General features: G+C 43.0%; 1 protein-coding gene across 2 annotated transcripts in view; it reads right to left on the bottom strand.

The window, feature by feature from the left end:
- The window catches only part of LOC105484497 (FAM20B glycosaminoglycan xylosylkinase), a 46,433-nt gene that overhangs the window by 23,012 nt on the left and 11,116 nt on the right, over positions 1-12,305 (bottom strand). The window contains exons 1-3 of one of the 2 annotated variants that reach the window (XM_011746178.3): positions 8,120-10,300; positions 6,442-6,951; positions 330-416 (exon numbers count right to left, since the gene is read on the bottom strand). In XM_011746178.3, coding sequence (XP_011744480.1) covers positions 330-416; positions 6,442-6,818 — 464 coding nt within the window. In that variant the 5' untranslated portion in view covers positions 6,819-6,951; positions 8,120-10,300. Of the gene's footprint in view, positions 1-329; positions 417-6,441; positions 6,952-8,119; positions 10,301-12,305 lie in introns of those variants that run through there. The other variant, XM_011746177.3, reaches the window with a different exon arrangement.

Raw genomic sequence — 12,305 nt, 5'->3', positions numbered from 1 at the left:
AACAGGACGGCTAGGCCCAATTAATGACTAGTTCAATTCAGATATTTAAGTTCAAAGTTTATTTACCAAGAATATCTTCACTGATGATAATAACAGAGCAGGCCAGAAATGAAATGACCTAAAGAAGCACGGAATTAAAATACTTTAGTATTCCCAGTGCCAACCAAATTATGAGACTCATACAAGTGTAATGGAACTAGTCAATTAGCTATCTAAAAGGGGTAACAAGTTACTTATTAGTGTTGCATCCTTTTGAAGGAGTCCATGAGTCCTCTTCAAGATATTTGAAAGTAAACAAAATGAACATAACCTGCTGTGATCATACGTACCTGTCCAAGTGAAAGGCTGCTACCTCTGCATTGTGTCTATCATAACCGGCATATGGTTCCCCTTCCACCACATAGTCTCGGCTATACCTGCAAAGTGAATGGGAAGCACAGATGTATACATGGATTACACCAGTAACAGGTGACAGCACAAGTGGTAGAATACAAGCTTTAGCAAGCCTGATTCTGCTATAGTCACCTTCTCTGTCAACCCTGAGAACAACTGTGGATTAGCATGAATTGCCGGTAGATGGAGTGAAGATGAGGTAGAGAAGGAGACTAGAATTCTCTATCTACGTCAGCGATCATTCTAAGAACAAAACACGGAAGATGTCATTTTGCCCCACTAAAGGGCTTTTGATGTAGTTTAAGTACAGATACAAGGTAGTTTTCTAGAAGACAAGGACTGTCTTTGTACCACCAGCACACTGTTATTAAGCACACAGTTGGTGCTTAATAAATGTCTACTAAAACGTTTATTAGACTGACCTGAAGAAATGAAGAAAAACGTGTAACTAAAACTTTTGCTGGCCAGGCACGGTGGCTCACACCTGTAATCCCAGCACTTTGGCAGGCCAAGGTGGGTGGATCACTTGAGGTCGGTAGTTCAAGACCAGCCTGGCCAACATGGTGAAACCCTGTCTCTACTAAAAAATACCAAAATTACCCGGGTGTGGTGGTGAATGCCTGTAATCCCAGCTGCTCAGGAGGCTGAGTCAGGAGAATCGCTTGAACCTGGGAGGCAGAGGTTGCAGTGAGCCGAGACTGTGCCACTGCACTCCAGCATGGGCAACGGAGTGAGGCTCTGTCTCAAAAAACAAAAAACTTTTGCTTACCAGAATGGCTGTGGCAAAGCTTATAAGAGAAATTTAAATTTGGGGGAAAATGGTCTGATATAACTCAATCTTTATTAATGGGAAGGTAATGGTGCTTTTGAAAAAAGTTGTTTGAATAACCATTCTTGTTCTTTTTTTTAAGTTTATGACGTACAAGGAGTCCTGGACTGGCAGTGGGAAGTGGGTATGGCTGCCATTACTTGACTGGGTAAGCTTGAGCAAAACTTTTCTCTTCTCTGGGTCTCAGATTCCTTATTTACAATATTAGGGGCTGGACTAAGAAGTAATTTCTAAGGTCTCTTTCATCTTAAACTGCATTCTGATGATTTTCTATCATATGCATGACATAAGCAAAGGATAATGAAGACTGGCATATTTCTTTCTACTAATCATTTTAAAAGATAGAATTTAAATGTGTTAATTGGGAAGAAAAAAAGCACTTAATTCACCTATGTTCTCTACTGGTCTCCTGCATTTCCCGAATCTAAAGGAGACCTTTTAGACTTTACAATGGACCTATGAAATAGAAATCAATTGAGACTGATATGGAGAAGAAAAGTTCCACTAAGGATAGTTGGCTCTCCCATGCTAAAACAGCAATAGGGAAGTGGAAAACAGTATAAAAGGCAGTGAACCTCAACTTAAATGACCTTAGAATATACAGTGAAATCATCTCCACAAAACATATCTTCAAGGCAAAATGATGAAGCATTTGTTAGAAGACAGCCACGTTGATCACCATCTGGTTGCGCACCAGTTTCTTCTTAGCATGGTCAATATACCCAAATGTATTTGTTTGTTTGTTCCTAGTGCAAAGGATTACTTAGGAATAATTTTTTAAAAGGTTTATATTAGCTACCTCTAAATTAAAAGTCAAATTTGAAATACCACTGCAGCAAAAAGCTGACACTATTCAGGTACTGTTCTCTCTACTACAGCTGTAGGCTATCCTTGAATACTTTATTTTTAGTACTCCAGGGCAGCCACAGGAAGGTATGTGGTGAAGTGCAGTACGTTCCTTTCAGTGAAACATTAGAGAGCTTTCCAATCCATCTAAAGGCTGCTCGGAGTAAAATGCAAAAGCTTAGAGAAATACAGGAACTTCGGGAGTGGGCAGGAGAGGAAAAGACGGCGGGAAGAGAAAAGGAGTAAGAATCAAAAGAACTACATTGAAGTCAGGCCTGAATCCTTAGCACATGTTTTGGTTATGTGAAATACGGAACTCTGGATGTCATTTTTCTCACCTGTAAAATGGACAGTTGAACTAGCTGATCTCCAAGGTCCCTTTTAGTACTTCCTAAGATTACTCATTCACTTCTACGTAGCCGCTCCTAGGCCCCTGCCTTCTTGTTCTTTTTCCAACATAACTGCCGTTTTTGCCTGTGAAAATCAATTACTTCTAGAATGGAAATAGCTACATTAAAAAAAAAAAATTACCCTTACTTACAATGTAAGGCAAAATGTGTAAATAAAAGTGTCACTGTATTCCTATATATATCATCTACCTATACTGTACGCAACTTGTATCCCTGAGAGTAGGACATGGATAACCAGGCTCCAGAAATGTTAAAACCACAAGTGGCTATTAGAGAAAGGACTTAGATTCTCCTCTTACCAGAGAGTGATCCATCTTAAGCCACTGACAGAGCAGCAAAATTCATACAGTAACTGCTAATAAATCATTCCTATCCTTCTGCTGAAGGACGTCAGAGTCTGACCAAGGACATTAATCTGCACTTACACCAGGACAAAATAGCCTCCGAAGCCCTAGGGGTCAGAACAGCATTTTGCTGGGTGTTTAGGGACTAGAGTCAATTTCTGCAAGCACTTAAACTTACCCCCACTTTCCCCAGCCTGCGATAGTTGCTGATATAAAGCAGCACAAGTCAGTATGTACATCGACTAAGAAAGTTAACACCTATGGCAGGGGCCGGAAAAAACCTTGCTGAGTTGGAGAGGAGAGTGCCCTGGAGCTGGGAGTGGACATAGGCTATTTAGGAGATGATGGGGGAGCACGGGGCCAGAGTTTGACAGAAACAAAGAGCAAAGGTAGGATAATGCTGAGCAGAGAGAGGGAGACCAGACAGTCAGGGGCTTGACCTTAGGCTGTGGAGGCTGGGTTTTGTCTGGTGGGCAATGGGAAGTCCCTGGATGGTTTAAAGCTGGGGAACAAAGTGATAATATGAATCTTCTGGGGAAGAACGGAAGTGGTTTCCAGGATGGTCTGGAGGAGGGAGGTAATGAGAAGGCTGCAGTGGTAGTAAGAGATATAAGATGAAGCAAGAAGTGACTAAGGTTATGCATTTATCTGTTGCTACCTCCCCTACTCATCAGTCTGGCCTCTCCTCCCTCCACTTACATCTTGTCCGAACATTTCAAGCCTATCCTGCAAAGTACCTGGTTTAACACTGCACACTCTTGGGAATATCTGTCTTCTAACACACTTCCTGCTGTCCCATCTCCCCTTCAATTCCCTAGTGTACAAGTGGTGGGTGTGACGAGGATCTCATTTTTTTTTTTTTTTTTTTTTGAGACAGAGTTTCGCTCTTGTTGCCCACGCTGGAGTGCAAATGGCACGATCTCAGCTCACTACAACTTCTGCCTCCTGGGTTCAAACGAATCTTCTGCCTCAGCCTCCAGGGTAGCTGGCATTACAGGCACGCGCCTGGCTAATTTTTTGTATTTTTAGTAGAAATGGGGTTTCAGCATGTTAGCCAGGCTGGTCTCGAACTCCTGACCTCAGGGGATCCACCCACCTCGGTCTCCCAAAGTGCTGGGATTACAGGTGTGAGCCCCTGCATCCAGCTGGATCTCCTCTTATTTAAACACAAAATGCTCACAACTCATCTCTTTATTTTATTTTATATTTTTGAGATGGAGTTTTGCTCCTGTTGCCCAGGCTGCAGTGCAATGGCGCAATCTCGGCTCACTGCAACCTCTGCCTCCCAGGTTCAAGTCATTCTCCTGCCTCAGCCTCCTGAGTAGCTAGGATTACAGGCACACACCAAACGACCGGCTAATTTTTTGTATTTTTAGTAGAGATGGGGTTTCGCCATGTTGGCCAGGCTGGTCTCAAACTCCTGACCTCAAGTGATCCGCCCACCTCAGCCTCCCAAAGTGCTGGGATTACAGGTGTGAGCCAGTGTGCCTGACCATCTCTTTATATGCAAATTTTTTTTTATCTTTAGTTTGCCTTTTTCCATCACTCCGTTTATGCTGCTAATCTCTCAGGCCAAGAAGTCAAAGACTATACTTCAAAGCTAAATGTGATTTTTGATGATGGGTGCTCCACGTCATCACTTATGGGAAACAAACAAACTTAAGTGAATTCCATGTGTGTGGCAGAATACAAGCTGCTTACAACTCTAACAAATCTGGGTTCAAACTTCCGTACCACTGATTAATGTGAAATGACCTTGTCAAGTTAGTTACACTCTCTAAACCTCAGTTTCTTATTCTGAAAAAAGAACTGAAACTGTACACAAAGGTTAAACCTTCCTATAAGGGTTTAAAGGATTAACAGATACAAAAGTACTTAGTGTAATCCCTGGAAAATAGTGTGCGTTAAACAGAAATTAGATCCCAGGCCCACATAACCACTTTTTTTTTTGAGACAGGGTCTCACTCTGTCACCCAGGCTGGAGGGCAGTGGCATGAGCACGGCTTGTTGCGGCCTCAAACTCTCGTACTCAAGCAATCTTCCCGCCCTCCCACCTCGGCCTTCCAAGTAGCTGAGACTACAGGTGCACACCACCACACCTGGCTAATTTTTTATTTTTTATAGAGATGGAGTCTCATTACGTTGCCCAGGAGTGATCCACCCACCTCGGCCTCCCAAAGTGCTGGGATTACAGGCATGAGCCACCAAGCCCAGCCCCAATCAAATTTTTATTCTCTGAAAGTCTACCACATTTTTTAACTTTCCTAATTTCCACATCACTGACATATATTTCCCAGTTCCAGACCAATAGTGATCCCTTCGATTTCTGGGCTCCCTATACATTCATGCTCTGACTGCCTTTTATTTACTAATAGTTGGGTAAGAAAGGGAGTTGAACTTTGTACATCTTTTCCCTACATTTATTCTGCCACTCCAGAAAGAAATCTAAAGTCATGTTATAATTTTTTCAAAAGTTCTACTGAGGAATTAAAATAATGTTTAGTATACAAAAGATTTCAGACATTACAAACTTTGGGAATATTCATTGGTAACTAACTCCTGGCAAAAGAATACAAATCACCATCATGATGTTAACCTAATTCAGATTCATACACTCAGAAAACGTTTTTAGAAAATTAACTATACCCTCCAAGCTGTCTTGTGTAGAGAAATAAATAAATAAATAAATAAATAAAAATAATTATGTCACAGAATTGTCACACAAATTATCTCTGTAGATCCCTAGGAAGTCCAAAGGGATCATGAACAACATACATATTTAGTTACTAAGGTAACTAAAATGGCCCAATTCTTTACTTAAAACAGGTGAAAGAAACAATGAGAGATGTATAGAATAGCTGTGGTCTGAAACACTGACACCAAACCCTGGTGAGGATGTGGAGCAACAGGAACTCTCATGCATTGCTGGTAGAAACACAAAATGGTATAGCTACTTTGGAAGATAGTTTAGCAGTTTTTTACAAAATGAAACGTACTCTTACCATGTGGTCCAGCAATTATGCTTCTGGTATCTATCCAAATGAGTTGAAAATTTATGTTCACACAAAAACCTGCACATGGATGTTTATAGCAGCTTAATTCACAATTGCCCCAAACTTGGAAGCAACCAAGATGTCGTTCAGTAAGTGAATGGATAATTAAGCTGTGGTACATCTAGACAATGGAATATTATTCAGTGATAAAAACAAATGAACTATCATGCCACAAAAAGATATGTAAAAATCTTAAATGCACTTTACTAAGTGAAAGAAGCCAATGTGAAATGGCTTACATACTGTGATTGCAACTATATGACATTCAGGAAAAGGCAAAACTACGGAGACAGTAAAAAGACCAGTGAGTTACCAGGTGTTCCGGGGCAGAGAGGGAAAAATGAGTAGGTAGGACACAGAGGATTTTTAGGGCAGGAAAACTATTCTGTATGATACTATAAACACAGATTCATGTTAAGTGCTAGAAAAGACTTTAGAGATCTAGTCTACCCCTCTTATTTTACTGAAGAGACTTCCAAGAGAAGATGATAAAATAAATCTTATATAAATCCCAAGTTAAATCAATCAACCAACTAGCACATGCAGTTTCCCAGATGAAAACTTACCGCTTAGGTTTGAAAACAACTTTCTGTCCTCCTTCAAGTATCAGTAAGGCTTTCAGCTGTGTCCCTTTATAACCCACATCAGCTTTAATGATTTTCTTGGTGGCCATGGCATGCATGATTGCCCCCAGCTCTGGTGTCTCTTCAGGGTACACTTCCCGGGGAACCACCCACTGGGCTGCAATCTCCCAGGGAGACTGCAAGGTATGGTCCAGCTTGGGCGCCAGCTCCACCCGCAAGCCAGTCATCATTCGGTGAAAGGCCCTCTGGTCCTCCCGGTTGGCAGCTGATGTATCTAAGTTGTCAATCAGGAAAACTTTGGTGAAGATAAAAATGACAAGGAGAATTGCTAACAGCACGACTCGCTGCTTTAGCTTCATGTTGACCTCTTTTCCTTCTCCCCTGACCCACTCTTGCTCACTTATTAAGGAGAGCTGGTGGTGATGGTTAGCAAGAAGATTCCATGATTATACACATTGGTCCATTTCTTCACTGATGCACCTTCCACAGTTCCTGCAAGCCCAAATACAAAGCAAAATTTGATCAAAAATTCTGTCCTTCCACCACTGAATCTTTTGCAAGCCTCTAATACATGACTCACCCTTTTAGGCTTGCTAACCTTGAGCTCAAGAAGGTTCAATAATTTAAAATTAACTAGTCTGGAGAGGGACCTAAAGATGGCAGCAGCGGCCCATCTGGAGCAGCTGCTGCAAAGAAGCCAGCTGCCGTGGGAGAGGCATGGCCAGGGCTGCACACTCCATGGAGCTGGCAGGAGCTGGGAATAGGCGGGAGCCCTGCCCTCTTCCAAGTTGTTGGAGCAGGGGCCCCACGCTCCTGGGTGCAGCTGCAGCCCCCAGCCACAGCTACACCCACAGGCTCAGAAATGCCACTCCTGCTGCCTGGCCTCTCCCCACTCCCAGCACCCACTCTGGGGTGGAGCAAAATTGTGGCTGAGCCCAGGTGATGCTGTGACCTGGCCAGGTGTACATGTGGTTGGGGCAGTGCTGATACACCAGGCCCCTGCTGTCTCAGCCCACTCTGGACTTTGGGGACCAATGAGCATGGGAGGGAGGCCAAGGGAGGAATGAGGCCGGCTCAGTGTAGGCCTGCAGGCATCCCTTGCTATGAACAGCCTGGGCACTGTGGATGACATGAACCGTGGCAGGAGGCAGGCTCCTGGGCGGAAAGGGGTGGGTTTCCGGTGAAGCCCCATCTTCAAGCCAGGGACGGCCTGAGGCATGGGGGCTAGGCTGTCAGTTCTGGTTAAGAGTCCACAGACCAGAGTGAGAACTTATGGTGCTTTTTCTGGGCCCACCCATGGCCACCCATGGCCAATCAGCACACACTGCCTCTCTTCTGAGCTCATAAAAACCCTGGACTCAGCCAGACTCAAACAGATGTCGGGACAACCTGCATGCAAAAGGGATCTACCCACTGTGGGTCTCCTCTCCACTGAGAGCTAGACACTCATCAGAACGACATGGCTGCAGAAAGAGCTACCCACTTTGGGTCTCCAGAGAGCTGTTCTATTGCTCAATGAAGCTCCTCTCCACCTTGCTCACCCCCCAGTTGTCTGCATACTTCATTCTTTCTGGGCATGGGACAAGAACTCAGGACCTACCAAATGGCGGGACTGAAAGAGCTGTAACGCAAACAGGGCTGAAACACCCCCCGTGCTCACCATGTGGTAGGCAATCAGAAAGAGAGAAGAGCTGGGGCCCTTTGGGAAGCTCAGACCTAGGGTCTCCCCGAGCCAGGGCTGTGACGCCCTCTTTGGAGTTCTGAAGTTCCTGGTGTCTCCAAGTTTCTGGATGCCCCCATGTTCCCCTTGTCCGGACGTGGGCACCCGCAGCAGAAGCTGCATGTGATACTCTGGTCCAGCTGCAGCCTCACACAGAACCGGCAGCTGTGCTTATGCCTGGAAATGCCTACCCCACCACAGCAGCCAGAGTGCCTGGCTGTGTGCAGTGGCCAGACACCGTGCTAGCTTGTCCACACACCCTTCGCTGCTCTGCACCTGGCTTGCCCTTGGCAGGTATGGGATCCAGGCTGGTAGTACAAGCTGAGCACAGCCTGCAAGACTGAGTGGGCAGAATAAGCCCAGTGGGCACGAGCACTATTCAGGCAGAAGGTGCCGTGGCCATGGCCACAGAGGTTTCTCACTGGCAAAATGACACCCCAAGGATCCCATGACACTAATAAGCAAGCACTACATATACTGAAAATTTTAAAGCAAATATTTCTATTTTAATTGGAATGCAAGCCATCTAGGAGCCATGAGGTTGGCTACACGTGCCTAATAACCAAAACAATGAGAAAAAAAACACAACAAAAACAAAAGAGCAAGCTATACATAATTGTTTAACTCTCATTTTTTTTAACTTTCAAAATCCATCAAGGATTTTTGCATATCCCAAACCACCAGTATTTGGTAACTTTCCAATTCTCATTCTGGTAAGACAACAATTCCTAAAAATGCCAGAGGGTGCAGAGGAGAGTAATAGCTGTCTCTGAGTCCAAGTACTCAGCGATCCTGGACGTGTCATATCTGTTGCTCATGTATTTAAATACAACCCCAGACACATATTTCTACTTAGTCCTTCACCAATTATTTTTCAAAATTAAAATACCTGCAAACCATTGATAATCAAAACTGTGTACTTTAAGTAAAGGGAAAAAATATTCCCATACCATCTAGCTATTAGCAGAATATAACCAGAAAACTAATAAAGCCTGGTACTATGGCAACACTACTACATCTGGAATGGTCAGGCACATAACAAGGATATTCATGTCACAGACATAAAGAAGTGCTCCTTTTAGCATGGGGCTGACCACACTCTGGGCAATTCTTAAGTTAAAAGACTCCAAATACAAGATTTTTGCAACGGTGTCAAGAACATACAATTCTGTCTCATTTGCATCCTGAGAGGTTGCTTTCTCCTCCATAAGGCCATTTAAAAACATGCACAGGCTTGCTCTGCTCTGTGCCTACAGACAGCACAGCACTGAGGTAAGACAAAGATGACAAGAAGATAACAGGATGTTGCTTCACTCTCCAATTCATTTAACAACTCAAACCATTAATCCAAAAAATAAAACCAATACAAAAAAATAGAGCAAATGATTCAGGCTGAGACACTCCCCCTTAAACATGATACTGCTCCCCTAATAACAGCTGGAAACATAATCAAAAGCAGCCCATCAGAGCAACAATGTATTCTAAAGGCAACACCTTGCAGTGAGCCAGCTGAATGAAGTTTATTCTCAGTGATTAACCACTCCTTTTCTGTTCATTTCATGAAGGAAGCAGAAAGTGAGAGTTAATTTCAAATTCCAATTATCCCCCGCCACCTGTTTTGTTTCATCATCATCTCCCAGGGTAGGCAACACTATTAGCTGAAACAAAGGCAATTCAAATGCATCTAAAATGTAATTGTGATGGTATCAAGTTTGGTGTGGAACTCAGTAAAACAGTTCCCTGTGATTACTGATAACAGCAGTGCAAGCAGAGAAGATTTCAGAGATTTTTGCTAGTTCTAATGCAACCTAAACCACACAACTTTTTCAAGTACTTGTTCAACGGTACACTTCTCGGGTTGCAGAGATAAAAGGCGATATGGAAATCTAGTTGTATTGACAATCATTTCCTCAGCACCTCCAGATGCAACTAGCTACAAATGCAATACAATTCTGGCACAAAGGGGTCAGCTTAATAGGCTTTTACTTTCTATAGAACATCCTTCAGGACTAAAGTCTGGTTAACCCATAAATTTTTTTTTTCTTTTTTTTTGAGATGGAGTTTGGCTTTTGTTGCCCAGGCTGGAATGCAATAGTGCAATCTTGGCTCATCACAACCTCTGCCTCCCGGGTTCAAGTGATTCTCCTGCCTCAGCCTCCCAAGTAGCTGGGATTACAGGCATGCGCCACCACGCCTGGCTAATTTTGTATTTTTAGTAGAGACAGGGTTTCTCCATGTTGATCAGGCTGGTCTTGAACTCCCGATCTCAGGTGATCTGCCCGCCTCGGCCTCCCAAAGTGCTGGGATTACAGGCATGAACCACTGCGCCCGGCCAACCCATAAACTTTTAATGGTATTGCTCATTCATTTAGAATGAAGAAAATCCTCCCCCTCATGCTATATAAATATATCCAAACATTTTGCACAAACGTTAGAGCTGTGGTTTTTTTGTTTTGTTTTTAATCATCGATGCAATAAGAAGTTCTAACAGCTCCAAAATTCAGATAAGGAAAACAGTCCAATTCCACAATCCAAGTTTGTCCTTTTAAGTTTTGAAATTTATTTCAAAACTTCTCCTTTTGAAGAGGCCTCAGAAGAACACATTCATCAATTCAGGGCCACAAACAATTCACTCAATCAGGTTAGAAATTTACATTAAGGGAACTGGCTGGGGGCAGTGCCTCATGCCTGTAATCCCAACACTTTGGGAGGCCAAGGCAGGGGGATCACCTAAGGTCAGGAGTTCAAGACCAGTCTGGACAACACAAAAATTAGCTGGGCGTGGTGGTGAGCACCTGTAATCCCAGCTACTCAAGAGGCTGAGGCAGGAGACAATCGCTTGAACCCGGGAGGCAGAGGTTGCAGTGAGCTGAGACCGTGCCACTGCACTCCTGCCTGGGTGACAGAGCAACACTCTGTCTCACAAAATACATAAATAAATAAATAAATAAATAAATAAATAAATAGACAGAAAGAAATCAAGCAAGCAAGCAAGAAAGAGATTTATATTAAGGGAACTGAAGGGTTCAATTGTATTATTTCACTACTTCTGCAGAGTCTAAGTGAGGGCAGCTTAAAAAAAAAAGTGACTAAACAAGTTTTCATGTTTGTGATTATAGTCACCACATCCTGGTAGAATGAGTAACAGTGCAATTTGTCATTGTTCTTTATAACCATCTTTCATTTCCCCAGCCACCAACTTCAGTGCTCATCACCTTCCTTTGGACCACAGAAAGAACTGATGCCTGAGCCTCCAGGTTCTCCAATCCAGCCTAAATAATGCAGCCAAAATCATTTTTCAAATCACTCAACGACCTCTGATTCTAGATTCCTTGGCAAGGCATTAAAGCTGTATCCTAAATAGCTTCCAATCTAGACATCAATCCCATTGTTCCTCTTCTCAGCTTTAGCCATAAGGGATCAACTGAACATGCCGTGGTCCTCCTCTTGATGTGTAGGTGACCTTTAGTTCTGTCATTCCTTACACTGTAGTCCCTCAAAATTCCTCCTTCTCTTACCCTTTCTTCCAATCTCCTCCTCATAAAGTCTAAGCCTCCTTTTAAGGCTTATCTCCAAGGCCATCTCTAAGACAATTTTTGGTCCCTCCTCACACTCTTAAAGTCACTTCTCCCTCCTTTCAGCCAGTACTTAACTACATTTGGCCTTGTATAATAGCTTATTGTATATAGTTCTTAATTCTCCTTTCAGAATCTTGGCTCCTTAGAATGATCCCCTTCACTCCTTTATATGTGAGAGAGGAGAAAGTATCCAAGACAGGGTTTTCACGACATATAATCTTTCCTTTTTAATTTGGGACAAGGAGCATACTATATTCTGCAAACTGGACTTTTCCAAAGATTCCGCATTTCAGACACTAAGGAAATAAAAGCAAATTCACTGTGTATATTCAAACTATTCACAAAAACCTCACTAACATTCCCAGAAGAATGTGCCTGCTCTATATCACACCCTCAGCTCCTCCGATAAATGCTTCAAACAGTGCAACAATGTCCAGTTATATTACGGTCATTTATTTTAATGTTTCTGTTATGCAGAACAGAAACTACCTCAAAGAACAAATAAACTCAAGGTAATAACATAACTTTAAAAGTGTTAAATATAAAAA

This window comes from Macaca nemestrina, chromosome 1 (genome assembly GCF_043159975.1).
Source record: "Macaca nemestrina isolate mMacNem1 chromosome 1, mMacNem.hap1, whole genome shotgun sequence".
NCBI classification, from domain to species: domain Eukaryota; kingdom Metazoa; phylum Chordata; class Mammalia; order Primates; family Cercopithecidae; genus Macaca; species Macaca nemestrina.
Note: the sequence above shows the minus strand (reverse complement) of the source record. Positions and strands in the feature narration are given on the sequence as shown.